Source organism: Megalops cyprinoides, chromosome 24 (genome assembly GCF_013368585.1).
Source record: "Megalops cyprinoides isolate fMegCyp1 chromosome 24, fMegCyp1.pri, whole genome shotgun sequence".
Lineage (NCBI taxonomy): Eukaryota > Metazoa > Chordata > Actinopteri > Elopiformes > Megalopidae > Megalops > Megalops cyprinoides.
The window spans coordinates 5531181-5545732 of record NC_050606.1 but is presented as its reverse complement, the minus strand read 5'-3'; the positions used below and the strand labels follow the sequence as shown (position 1 = coordinate 5545732).

At 47.1% G+C, this 14552-nt stretch overlaps 1 protein-coding gene across 2 annotated transcripts in view; it reads right to left on the bottom strand.

Annotated features, from left to right (window-relative positions):
* The window catches only part of LOC118771198 (matrix metalloproteinase-16-like), a 40114-nt gene extending 32118 nt beyond the window's left edge, over positions 1-7996 (bottom strand). For both annotated transcript variants that reach the window (XM_036519107.1, XM_036519108.1), the window contains exon 1: positions 7487-7996. In XM_036519107.1, the coding sequence (XP_036375000.1) occupies positions 7487-7612 (126 nt within the window). In that variant the 5' untranslated portion in view covers positions 7613-7996. The remainder of the gene's footprint in view (positions 1-7486) is intronic.
* Positions 7997-14552: the final 6556 nt, after the last annotated feature.

The following is a 14552-nucleotide window of genomic DNA, read 5'->3' as shown; positions in this document are numbered from 1 at the left end:
CCTTGCCCCGCTCTTTGGTCTCAGGGGCACAAGTGCCAAAAATAAAGTGACTGCATATTTAAAAATTTAATTACGCTGGCAAAAAAAGGAAAAAGACGATGGGCATGTGCAGATACCGCTGGCATCGATGACAGGTAATAGATGAGGAATATGAGTAGAGGAGAGGGGAGGGTTGTTTTGGGTTGTGTTTCCTACACATATTGGGTGTTCTTTCCCACCCCCCCCCCCCAAAAAAGCCACCCGTGTCAGGCCTCATTTGCGAGCAAGATGGGATGATTTATTGGGCGTACCTTTGCGTTGCCTGAGAAGCAACATGGCTGACACACACAGACCCACTCAGAAAGGGCGCGGGACTTCCTGAAAGCAATGTTTTATGTTAACCTGAACGGGTTCCTACCAAGATGTGCACACTGGAGCAGGCCTGGCAGGGGCATCGCTGAGCTTGTATCTGCCTGACTTCGGGCTAATGAACCGCCATGTTAAAGCCTCAGTCCAAATCAGACTGTAGGGGAGGGGGGAGGGGGGAGGGGGGAGGGGGGGTCAAACCGTTAACGAGCGAAATGGTCTAATTGGCCTTGAGGAAAAATTACGGCGAAGCCCCCACTGTGAATACTTTATTATCTCTGAGGACCTTCTCAGTGCCGTGTCCATGGCAACACGGAGAGACTTGTTAACAGTAGTGACAGCATGCTCTCCAGTGACAACGGTGGGCTGTCAGCCTCTTTTGCTCCGGGTCACCACTGAATATCGGGGATAAAGAAGCAAAACTCTCCCAATACGGAGAGCAGCATTGTGGGACAGAGGGTGGAGTGGACGTCAAATTGGAAGAGTGGCTCAGAGAATAGGTGCCGTATCAAATGACCACGTTCCTAGCTGTAGTATAATAGCTGACAAGAGTGCCACTGAATGGCAAAGGCACACTCACAGTGACTGCTGAGAATCGTTACAGCTCTGTTGAAAGGGTAGTGTTTATGAGGGCATCAGTATGTGAGGTTGTGTTTGTGTGTGTGTGTGTGTGTGTGTCAGAGGCACTGCCCGATTAGCGCCCTTCACGTGTTACCCCTGCCCTCTCAGCTCACTGAATCTCCAGGAGATCTCGCTGCTAGATTTGACTAATTCAGCGGGAGGTGCTGCCAGGGTCGCCATGGCAACGGATTGCCTCGCCCTCTCCAAATGTTCCTCTTGCGTCACAGAGGCATTCTAACGCAGACATTCTATCATGACCAGATATTCAGCTCCAATGTTCCTTCCATCCTCCGTACAGGAATTTAGGGATCGGTAACAGGAGGCTCTGGCTCTGTCTGTGCTTCTGTATTGACTACGGATGTTCTTTTTTTTAAAACCGCACCCCTTCAAGAATGAGCTAGCCAATCAGAACACTTCTGGCTTCAAGCAATGGTACAGGCAGAATTTCTATGTATGTATTTCTGTGTATTAATAATCTGTAGTTTGAATGTGAACAAGCTATCAGTTGAGCCCATCAAACCATCCTAGACTGCTTCATGATGCTTCATGATGCTTCATTTGCTGGTTTCGTTTGAGGTTGAAGTGCCTACAAGCGCTTGCTTTTTCACGGAGAGAAAGAAATGAGCTCAAAAATTCCTTACTTCAGACCTGGAAACTGAAGCAAAAACAAACCACGCTGTGTTAACCACGCAACAATCAGAACCAAGGTTGTGTGGGCATCTCCTCAGACATTACGAAACCGACGCTTTGGTCACCACATGCTCTGCGGCTACCAACCTGATCCTTTCTTTCTAGAGAATACAGAAACACAGCATTCATCCAAGAAGGTTTATCTAAAACCTCCCCTTATCTCAGCCTGAAGTCTCTGTCATCGCTCTTTGCTGGTGGAGTAATGTGAGGTAGATGTCAATATGTGTGTGCTGAAGTCAAATCTCTACCTCCTAATGAACAGAAACCTCCAGCCTTCTTTTCTTGGGGGGAGCAGTGCTAGGTCATTTATTATATTAAACAAGTTTTGGCATATGAGTTCGTATGAAACAAACAGTCTCACAGAGATTGACACAGCACAGCAGTAAAAAAATGTTCAGTTATTCCTTGCCTGCAAACAGGCGGAGGAGAGAACACTGTTCTCCCGAAGGGCCAAAAAAAAAAGCGCAGATCATAAGAGCGAGTCAAACCCGGGGTCTGCATTAAAGATCATAACACTCCATCAATCCTGCCTTAGAGATTACAGAGGCCAGTCAATCCCAAATCTGCATTAAAGATCATACGGCTAGCCAATCTTGCGTCTGTAGAAGAGATCAGAACGGTCAGTGCTGGATCAGTGGTAAAACCACTTATTAGGCACCCTTCTTTATATTTAACCATTTCAAAACAGGAAAAAGACCCCTCCCCTCCCCACCCCCCTCAAAAAAGGTCCTCTCACTCTAGTGAGGCCTACGTGAGATTTCGGCATTTGGGTCTGGGGGCTTGGAATCTTTGCGCGGCATCATCGCCAATACTCCAAAGGAGAGGCTCCAGTTAGCATGGAGCACAATGTTGCTTTAATGTTGCTTGGACGTTACCTCACTAGCCTGGGTGGGAAAGAATAAATAAACAGAGGCCCTATTCATTTAAAAGTAATTAGGAAAGAGGCCGCTGTTGGCCCCTGTCTCTCTCTCGTGCATATCCATTGGCCGGTGTGCCTGCACCAGGTTTCAATTATTCAGCCTGGCTTTTGCGGTCTGGGTCTGCGAGGGAAACACGAGCGCTCGGCGGCATTCGGAGAAGTCGTCTATTGTTATGCTCGCAAAAAAAAGGAGCTGCAGGGCCGCGGCCACCGGTCTCGCGAGGTGCTCGAGTCGACAAATGCTGTCCTGCTGTCATATTTACGCACCGAGGGCCCGCCCGCCTGGCCCCTGTTTCGACTCCCCGCTTCACTGCGGAAGCTCGTCCGAGTTTCGCAGCCAGGCCTGATTAGAAGAGTCATGCAACGGCTCCTTCTGGCGCGTCCTGGTTTGAACCCGTTGACCGTGAAGGGCGAGGGCCTGCACGCGCGCGTGCACACTCTTTCTCTCTCCCGCGCGCGCGCTCAGTGCGGCGGGAGATTACCTGTCACCGCCTTCTCTGTCATCTCCTGTTGGGAGGGTTAGATGAGAAACGGCACACCGCTAACATAAACACTGCTTCGCTGGGGTGCGCTCATCCAACTGGCGTGGCTTTAATAACAGGAGTATGCTAACATGCAGCTGTCCAAGGGCCGAATGACAAAGGGGAAAATACAAGAGTCCCTATGCAGTTCTGCAAGCCCATTCACTCTCTCTTTCACTCTCTCTCTCTCGCTCACACACACACACGCACACACAAAAGAGATCGAAGGCACCGCCCTCTCGGATCTGATGCTGCTACACCTCTTCCCATTCAGAAAAAAGCCGGGCTTTGCAGCTAAGGTGCGGAGCCGTGTTCTCTTTCACACCGACAGCAAGGAGGGAGTAGCACAGCTGACTGCTTAATGCAGCTGGATCTCTGATGTGCTGTCGGTGGTAAGGCTGACAGGCCGACCGGATGCGAACGCTGCTGCCATTCCTAATGGACTGATTCACATTCAGGTCACTGTGGTGGACCGTACCCCTGACCGGGAAGACAAACAGCAGTTTCGGCTACTGAATGTATCCGTTCTGGCAAACACAAACAGCATTCGAGTATGTTTGTGTGTGTGTGTGTGTGTGTGTGTGTGTGTGTATTTGTTTGCCATACTGCAATGTAATAATTATACAGCCTCTAAACAAAAACAGAACATGAGCCTTATACAACTGCATGACACTGGTTCTCACTCATAGCAATATGATCAAAGGGGTAGCTGGCTGACAGACGGACAGGGCCACTGAAGAACTGTGCATTATTAATGCTGTTCGCCGAGCTATCGGCGCGTTTCCTTTTTCACACAGTGAGGAGCGGCGTTCCCTCACAGATAAGGCGAAGATCACATCCCCTGGACTGTGAGTGTGAGTGCGAGGGCCGGGCGGGCGCGCACAGAGATGATGCCCACATGCTGATTAAAAAAAACAACAACAGCAATGAAAAAAAACAAAACAGAAGCCTGCTGTCTTTCGGCAGGTCACGACCTCAGCCTCTCCTCCAATCACTGGCCAGGGTTCTCTCAACCCCCCCCCCCCCCATTCCTCCCCGCCACCCATCCCTTTAGGGGCCCCCTGTTATTTGGATGAGAGGAGACATCCCATCATCCCCCAGCTCCCCTCAGCGACACAAGAGAGCAGCAGCGCAGTGGGCTTTAGCCAAAGGTCGTCGTCTGACTCACCCAATCCCGGCCAACTTCACCCGGGGGGTCGCCGCCTGAGTCAGCCAATCGCGGCCAGCGGAGCCGCGGGGCGGCTGCTCTGCCCGCAGCTGTCGCTGTGCTAACCAGCTGGCGCGGCCCTTTTCGCCGTCACAGCGAGCCGCGGCGGTGCCGAGCTAAATCCCTGCTCTCCGCTGCGCCTGGCAGGACCCGAGCGCCACTTTTTTTTTTCTCTCTCTCTCTTTCTTCTTTTTTTTTTTTTTGTGTCGCCTGAGTTCATTTGTTCCTGTGAGCTTTGACGTCCCTCGGCGGAGACACTTGGAAGGGAAAAGGCACGGGGAAAAAAAAGGGTACTTGGCGTGCTAACAATGGCCCCACACTGCTGCAGGAACGCTAACGTGCTAACACGCTACAGTAACGTGAGGACACTGGGGGGGTGGGGGGTGGGGGGGATGGGGTGGTTACAAACAGTAGGGGCCTGTCCCGGTCAGCCAGCACGGGGGCAAGGGGTGAGGCGGGAGGGGGAAAACAAACCAGTCTGCCTTAAGTACTCCTCCCCTCGGCATCCGGCGAAAGGAAGCCAGGCCTGCTCCACACCACCTGACGGGCCGTTCCTATGCATTCGATATGTTAGCTCACGTTGACAGCGTGACTCACGGCCAGATCACAAAAGTATGGCCATATGGTGAGGAGTCTGTCCATAGGGTGGGAAGCATGCTCATGTGGTGATGTGTTCCTCTTTTTTTCCCACCATCTGTGTCACACTGCTATAGAATCCTGGCTTTGCGATGATGACATTTATTGGCAAAACAACATGAAAACAAACCTGACGCAAAAAAAAAAAAAAATCCATTAAAAAAAAAAGGCAAAGATGCATGAATTTACATAGTTTATTAGCTAGGCAGAAAAGGGGCATTTGCCAGTAGCTTATCCAGACACATAAAATTGATGATGTCTGGCGTTGCACATCTTACTCCATCTGTGATCTCTTCCTGTGGGGTGTTCACTGGTTGAATAAGGGTAAAATAATACCTAGCTCATACATTAGGTACAACAGAGGCGCCTGCCCCCCCCCCCCCCACCCCCACCTGAGAATCAACCCCAAAACGTACAGAGCGCAGTGCACGCACCACCAAACACAGCCGTCCGGCTCTGCATGACCACATGGGGTGCTGATGCAATGAAGGAGACAGTGATGTTGGTAATGAGGTAACAGCAGAGAGCGAGCGGCATCCCTTTTCATGGTGCTGCCTGTCAACGTGATACCCCAGGTAACCCGAGCACCGCCACACGTGACACTCGACGGCCTGGGGACAGTTGGCGTGCGTCGGGCCGAGCTGGTGGCAGCCCCGGTCTCTCTGCCCGCACGGACACGGCCGACACTCTCCCGACGCAGGCGGCCGTTGGTTAATTCAAAAATAAATGACGGGGAAAACGTATACCATCAGCTGGGGTGTCAGCGGTATCTGGTTTCACGTGGCTCTGGTTTCTGTCTGTCACAAAGCTGATGCGGGTCCGGTGCTTACAGCAGAGTCTGGACCCTGTGTACCTGGAAACATCATACTAGCGTGTGTGTGTGTGTGAGAGAGAGAGAGAGAGCATGTGTATGTGTATATGTGTGTGTGTGTGTGTGTGTGAGAGAGAGAGAGAGAGAGAGAGAGAGAGAGAGAGAGAATTTGTGTATGTGTATATGTGTGTGTGTGTATGACCATGTGTTTCTGTATGTGTGTGTGTGTGTGTGTGTGTATCATTAGTTTCTGCATACATTTCACTCAGTGTACTAATATGCAGCTTTTTACAGAGCCTTATGGCTACGGCAGCGAGTCCCTCTGTGCATCGGAAGTTTTGTGTCACCCTAAGTCTTAAATGAGGGCAGGACCGCCATCTGTCATTACAGTAATGCGTTTCTGTGGCATCCGAGAGCCCGGGGCGAAAACCAAGTTATTCCCAGACAGAGGCAACGGACTGTCTCTAACTGCGTGATCTATCCAACTCAATCTGCGCAAAATGAAATACTGCCTTCAAAGCGCGGCCATGAATAAGTAAATGGCAATATCGCTAATTGCTCAATTAGGCTGGAGAATGCATTTATTGAGTGGTTTGCACAGCAGTTGCCCACTTCATTTACGACTTGCCTTCGCATCGCGTATTAGCTTAGCTGGGGACCCTGTTAAGGGCCACTCGCGTCTCTTGCTTTTGTCATTTCACGTTGCTTACGTACCTCGCAGTAGGCTGTTAAGTTCAGCCTGGTGCATAAACGGGTTAAGACACTGAATCAAATCCAGTAAATTACCCACACTCGGGAGCCAAGCTCCTCAGTCCCGCCCATGAGGTTGCTAGCCCCAGCACCGGAGCCTAGTGCTCTAACCATTACTCTTTTACTTCTGCATTACAATGTGACATGCGTCGCGCCACGAGTCCCAGTGCAAATATGCTCCAGATAAGGCTACCTCCAGGGTTACCGAGGAATGCTGTCACCACCATTACAAGGTTTGGTTTCACCACAACATTTAACTAAACCTGCATGGTGCAATGCTGTATACTCAGTTAAGTGTAAAATATAACAGGGCACAGTTTGCAACACGGAGGTTTCATCTTCGTTATAAACTCCATGACCTCACAGTTTATACACACAGACACACAACGCAAAAGGCAATTCAAATAACCAAGATCAGACACGTTTCCGAAGCACACTGATGTTATAACACGTTTACAGTAGGGGTACAGTAAGTGTAACTAATACAGTCCAACAATGAAGACTTATTCACAGACATGCCAACGTGAGCGTGCTGTTATATCGGAGAAGACAGAACGGAGCAGTTCATTTACAACCTAACACGATTGCCGGTTAAATGTAATAGAACAGAAGGGAAATACTGACAGTATAAGATTCTAAGTCTTACAAGAGTGAGTGAAAAGCCATCCAATCATTTGGATTACAACACATGCAATACTTGTTATTTTGAATCAATACGTGCCGCTAATTATTTTAGCTATACCGCAAACGGCACAGAAAAAGCCTCGTGTTAGAATTAGTCGTAGTTACACCACTGTTGGTGCATTATTCAGAAGTGGGGAGGTCATTCGGCTTTTGCATCAGAGGAAAACTCAGTCGGCATAACCCTGTTTGCATGCACAAGAACATGGATGTCTGTCTTCAGGCAAGCACACTGGAAAAAAAATACACGAGTTTTACTTCATTTGAGCGAGAATGGCCGATCCGAGCATCATCCTCCGTCTTACCTCCACGCTGAACGGCTGCTCCTCTCCACACACGGCACATAATATCCACAGCAAAAACTGCAAGCACAACACCCCTGGATAAAAGCTATTCAAATGTCTTCTATTATGGAATGTTAACAGAATCATAATGACCCCTTTATTGTTTTTTTATTTACAAAAAAAGTCAACAAAACAAAACTAAAATTGATATATAAATCCCCCGTGTTTCAGATGGAGAAAAACATTGGTCAAGAGAATGGTATCGCTGCCCAGGCGAGTTTTCGTCGAGGAGGAGAGGGATGTAACCGATATCCCGAGGATACGATGTCGCGAGGTTCGCCGCATAAATTTCTGTCCTCCTCCTCTCTCTCCTTCTTTCTTTTGTCCGCAGTCGATACTGTTTCGGCGGTTGCAGGTTCGATGTTGAGATCAGTCACATTTGGCAGCTACTGTTTGGTTCCTGTACTCCGCGGCATAGCTGTCCGTTTTCAACCATACCTCTCCTCACAGCGCCTGCGCTCTACGCTTCCGAACCCCCAACAGCGCCGCATGTAACAACACTCCCCTTCTGGACTGCGCACAAGCTCGGCGTCATAAAATCTTGGCTCATGAGCCAAGCTACTGTATATGGATTCAGCAAGGGTGGAAATCCGACATATCTGAAGACAAAATTTGTACTTCCGAAAAAAAAGAGAAAGCCTATCGCTACGGTCCTCATAATGCCGGTTACATCATGAGAGAAACTATTTGCAACTTCATCCTCCTCTTTATGAGGCTTTTATAATAATAATAATAATTATTATTATTATTATTATTGTTATTGTTGTTGTTAAATAGTAGTAGCCGTGGCAGTAGTATGTGTGTGTAGTAGTTGTATTCATCTCATTGGATGTTAAACCTGATGTTGTAGTTTCCAATCTTCAGGTATTGATAGAAAACAGAAACTGATTTGATTTGATTTGATGTGGAGCTCACGGTTTCATTTGTTTTTAGCCATGAGAGTACATATGTTCTTTTGTCTGTGAACACTACGCTTTTGAAACATACAGTGCGATAAGTAGAGAACACAAAACCTTGCTTGTGAGTACAGAGCAAAGCTTTGTGTGATCGGATATTTCTCACATTGTCCACTAGAGGGCAGCGATACTAAACCTTCCCCGATTGCCTAGGGGAAGGGCATGATATATCCATGACATATCCACACATTGTTTTTTTTTTCATTTTCGATTCCTGTTTTGGGAGGGTATGATTGAGAACATAAGAGAGGTGAGACCTGTCATAGGCCATTGAATGCACACCTCTACAATACCTTTTATGGAAAAAACAATGCATACTGTACATATGTGCATAGATCATTTGACATCAGTTTGGCTGCAGTCAGAACTGGGATTATCACAGATTCAAAGGTACAGATGTATGCTTAGCAGATCAGACTTCATAGTTCCTCATCGCCACCTGCATTGATTATTCTAGGAAATGTAATGTAAAATGTTGCAGCTTTTGCTCTTTGATGTGGGGGTGACAGTGGCTCAGGAGATAGAGCAGTCGACTGGGGATTAGAAGGTCCCTGGTTCGAATCTGGCTCATCCTGGCAGAGTGTCGAAGTGTCCTTGAGCAAGACACTGAACCCCCAGCAGCTCCCAGTGGCCAGTTGGTAAGCCTGTATAGCAGCCTCTGCCACTGGTAGGTAGATGTGAGGCATATAACTGTAAAGCGCTTTGAGTACTCAAATGAGTAGAAAAAGCGCTATATAAATGCAGCCCATTTGCCATTTACCATCTTTTGACCTATTAACAAGTCTGTAAGACCTCTGGCTGTCCAGTGTTTATAGACATATGTGAACATGCTATATTACCACATTTGTGTAATAATACCTTATATGAGTAATCAAAATGGCTGTCTCTGTGTATGCTGGGCATTCTGTGCTTTCATCACAAAGTAATTGCAAATGAAGGCTTTATCCTTAGGCTTTTGGGAGTGTTGTTAGCCTGGTCTGATACTGTTGCTCATCCAGCTTGAATGGATGCAGTTCTGTTCTTTTGTGCTGGAAGTCACTCTGGGTAAGATCCTCTGCTAAATGAATGTAATGTAATGTAGTGGAATATTAACAGTCAGAGGGAACCCTCTGGAAGGCAGATAAACAATTTAGAAATCCCCCTGAATTTTTCCAGACAGGGTAATGCTGCAACAAGAAAAAAAATGCTCCAAACGGCCACCCAGAGAAACAGGCAATAGCCTAGATCCCCAAAATCACCACCCTGGAGATAATGAATTCAGTGAGTGGGTGAAGGTTTCTGACTGCAGCTGATATGATAGAGGTAGTTCAATCTAAGGTAACTGAGAAGGGAAAAAACACTGTCAAAAGTCCCAGTTATGAAACTTGCGCTGCATGTAATTAACTACTCCACTTCCTGCTCAGAGAAACTGAGACAACTACAGAATTCAGGACTGCAAATATTTATTGCCACCCCCAGATAACTGTGTGTAATAATACAATCTGAGGTGTGTGTGCTTATTGAGCAGTTCTGCACACGGCTGACAGACGACCTCATTTAGGCTGTCAGAGCAGTAAAGCTGATAATTAGAGCCTTTTTGGGAATGACCAGAGAGGTGCCTGAACCAAAGTCCATGCAGTTCTGGCAAATTCAGCATGACCAGCAAATGTTTAAATTCCTGCATTTTGGGACCATTCTCACCGATTATGCTGTTGGACAAAGACAGCAGTAATTTAACAGATATTGAGGCTAGAATATTACATTTGACTAGGCTGAGATAATCTGGCAATGAACAGGGGAACCAGTTATCCAGGGACACGGAAGCACACCAGCTCTGATGTTCTGTCCATCTATCTAGATCCAGGTCCTGGAGTACATCAGATTGCAGGAGTACTTATTACTGTAAACGATGCACAGTATGTGCTTTTGCGTGTGATCATGTGTGCCTTATAATCCGTGTCTGTGAGGTCAATGACAATCCCGTGTACTTTGCAATTTTAGCCTGGTAACAAGAGGCTCATCCACTCAAGTCGGGTCTCATCCAGCACATCCAATTATCTGCATTCTCTTTCCCCGGGCAGACATCTGTTGCATTGCCAAAGCCAGAAACTGTGTGCGCCCTTTTCTCTCGTCATGTATGATGCATGGTTTCACTTCCATTCTGATGAATTCGGTGATAACCACGTGAATGTGCATCCATATTCCAAAAATGACAAAAAATCAAAAAATCACGATTGCCCTGACAGAGTACTAACATATACCAACCTGTGATGACTTATGAAGTCCAAAATTAAAGAAATGCTTTTTTTTTTAACATCAAACAAGATACAATATGCATTGAAACAGCTCTTACTACCTTAATATACATAACATTTATACAGACATTCTGCATTGTAGAGTATATTTTTCAATACATGTCATTATAAAGTTTACTTTACAACATATGCATACAATGCTATCACCGTGATATATTGGTTATGTAATCTGAGAGACTCAATACAATCAGGCCTAAATTTAGAATGCCTTCCTTAGATTTAAGATTTCACATTATAACGGAGATTACTTTTTTTGCAAGGACACTGGAAGACACAGCAGCGAGTTTTCTTCAGCTTAGCGCGATGAGTTCAGAGGGGAAGAGAGATTAATTTAAACAGACCACTGATTTAGTGCTTTAAATAAATGCAGAGGAGGCAGAATCCACAGCGGGAGATAAAGAGGCCATTAGCCGCAGCGATGAGGTTTCCGTTCTCACGGCTCTCCGCACGGCGCGGCTGCCATGTCCGTGCAGACCGGACTCGATTCCAGCCCCTCGCTATAGCATCGCGCTAAGCGAACGCCGGCCAGGTTTAGCGTTCGGCTAAAAGGGGGAAATAAAGACAAGAGAAGTGTGTGCCGTTTAGCTCCTGGCTGTCTGTGGGTTGCGCAGAGGGAAGGATAATGGCACGTCTGTGACACACAGAGACAGTGCGTAAACACACACGGGCTTGAGATGTTAAAGAGCCACTCATGTGGATCTGGGTGGGTGAGGATGAGCAAATAGGTGGTGAAAATGAAACAGTTAACGAGGTCAGTTAACGAGGTCTCCTTTATGTTGGCAACCACACAGGTATCAGTGATTTTTGTAAAGCCATCTGGCATAATGGTAATCCACACATAGGTATATGATGCACTTGCTGCAAGACTGGATAACGGCGACAGCGTTGCATGCTGTGGTTAAGGAGCAGGACTTGTAACCAAAAGGTTGCCGGTTCGATTCCCCACTGGGGCACTGCTGCTGTACCTTTGGGCGAGGTACTTAACCCACAATTGCCTCAGTAAATATCCAGTTGTATAAATGGATAACATTGTAAAAGAACTATAACCTATGTAAGTCGCTCTGGGTAAGAGCGTCTGCTAAATAATGTAATGTAATAACAGTCCAGTATGGCTATGGAAAAGTGGACATGCTTTGCAAATTAAAGAGCTATCAAAAAAGGACACTGTGTGCCTGGGGTGTCGTGTACCATCTTTTTTTTTTACGGGTGTGTAAACGTCAGCACACGATTCAGAACAACCCATGTTTTTCTTTCTGTCCTCGCCCCAAATCCCATCTGCATCTGTCTCCTGAATCAGGAACTGCGCGGTCCAAAGGACGCTGAGGCCGTATTTTCCTTATGGTTCCATAAACAGCGCCGAAGCCTCGGCTGCATGTTTGAATGAGGCCGTGGGTAATTAATGAGACTGCGATCTGCGTCTGAGCTTTCTCACTGAAGGGGGCCCCGATAGCTGTGAGGCGGGGTCCAGGATAAATCAAGGAGAGGCATGTTTTTGCTTTGAGGGGGTGTGTGTTTGTGTCAAGGCCCAGTCTCGCTGAGAGCTCTACAGCCATGGCTTCACGTCAGACGGATCCAAAGTGTCTGAACAAATGAGCCACTGACCCAAGGACACGGCGCACGGGGTCAAGGTGGGCAAGCAGGCCGTTGCACTCTAGGAGGCAAAGTCAAAATTACAAGAAACTGTGTTTTTTTAAAACATATATACAGTATTTTACAACCAGACGACAAGACAAACATTCCAGCACTTGAATCTAGATCAGTGTGTGCACAATTCAACTACAGTGAGTCTTTAATGCAGATATGCATATGTTCAAGTGATAGCTTATTCACATTACAAGAAGACCAACCCCCATGAAAAAAACAGTGGACCATGATTTTTAAGTGCTTTTCCTCATTATACGATCCAAAATAAGTGTGACAGCACTCTGCTGAAAGACACCTGGAACTCCTCGGACATGGTAGCTGACAAAATGTATGGAAATAATGTGTGCTAATATGTTAAGCTTATAATGGAGTAGCTGGTCCTTCTACACAGAATAGAATGAAGACTGAAATTAGACCACACCATTGTTTTCACATTTCCAAAGAGAAGAGAATGCACAGAACAAGATCCACCATGAAACTAAAGGAGGAGAGTACAAACTAGAAAAGAGAATTCCTGGATAGGACAGAAGTGTATTATATCTGTATTATCTGGGTAATGATGGCCAACCGTACGTGTTGTCGTTGCTGTATGAAGTCAGAATGGGTTGAGGAAACATCACTTGCGAGATGTTTCCAGAGGCTGAAACTCGGCTGCTTTGACCTCTAGATTCGCGACTCGTCGTTCTCTGTTTCTGTGCACGGAGAGATCACGTGAAGTACCTCTGCAGAAGCAAAGCTGCTGAGCTAAGAGAAGGAGAAAAAAAGGCCATCAGCTTATCTCTGCCCCTGAATCCCTCCGCTTCCAGGAGTCACTTCGCGTGGTAGAGCGCAGCAGTGAGCCGGAGATGGAGTCTGGGAATGGGGTGCTGGGCAGAACCGACCCCCAGCCAAGATGGGGGTCCACCAGGACCTGCAGGAAGCGCAGGAGGAGAACCCAAATCCAAATCACATCTGAACCCCTATCCTGCTAGGAGGTAGTGTTCCACCACAGTGTCAATCTCCACTGCTTGAAGGTTGACATTGTTACAAGGTCAAACTCAGACTCGCTGTCATATGTGTGCTCTGTTCACTGCATCCATTGATGTTCACGAGCGTCCAGTCTGGTCAAATGTCACGAGCTGTGCAAACGTGGGCTGGAAAAACCTGCATCCAACTGCGCATTCAGGACTGCGAGACGTCTGCGCAGGGCGGAGCCCCGGCGGAATGGATGGACACAGAGGGACACGCAGGGAAACGGTTGAGTGAAAAAAGCGCTCTGTGGTCTTTATTTGGTCATCCTGAGATGCAGAACAGGTGCGACGAGGCCTGACCCTGTTTTCGCGAATGTGGCGGTGACAAACCCAGCCTAAAAAAACTGGGGCGCTTCACATCGTTTTGTTTACATTTCTTTATTTACTGCCAAGCCATCTGTGCGGTTTTGGGCATCTTACCGTTCCGCTCCCCCCTTTCCTCCCCCCCACCCGCCTTTTTTTCCCTTCAGTCTCCTAATGATTTCCTTTTTAGAGTGTGAAATTTGGAGTGGAGGGTGTATCGCCTCTCTCTTCCTCCTACATCCAGCTTCCAAGTGCCTCCGAGCTTCCTCTGAGAGCGCTGTTACTTTCTGAGCAATCGCTGCATCTGCTGCTCGCCTCTCCAAACCCTTCCCCCTGGCAGCAACCCCCCCCCCCACACACACCCATCCCACAGTGAGCCTCTGTGGCAGGAGAGAGAGGGTCACATGTTCGGGTCAATCGAAGACCGTTTATGCAAATAAGTTTTTCGCAAGATTGCCGGAGAACTGAGAGTGTTCTCGATATTTTGGAGAATTGACTGTGGAAGTAAAAAAGAAAGATCTTGATAGAAATTTTTTGAAAGGACATATTTATTGGGATAGTGGGATATTTGGTATAGAAACATCTGCATGTCCTAGACTTGCTTAAGTATTCATACTGGGAAATGGCATGGATGTAGTGTATGCAGAAGAGAAATGCAAATTATTCTTAGTCATTTTAAAATGATTTACAAATTATTTACTTTTTATGTAAATTGTGAAGATGGCATCTTCAGCAACATGGACAGTTTGTTTTCCTTCCTGGTTTGAATCGGTGAATGTGTGCAATTGTGTTGAGAACAGACCTGTGTGTCAGCATTTTA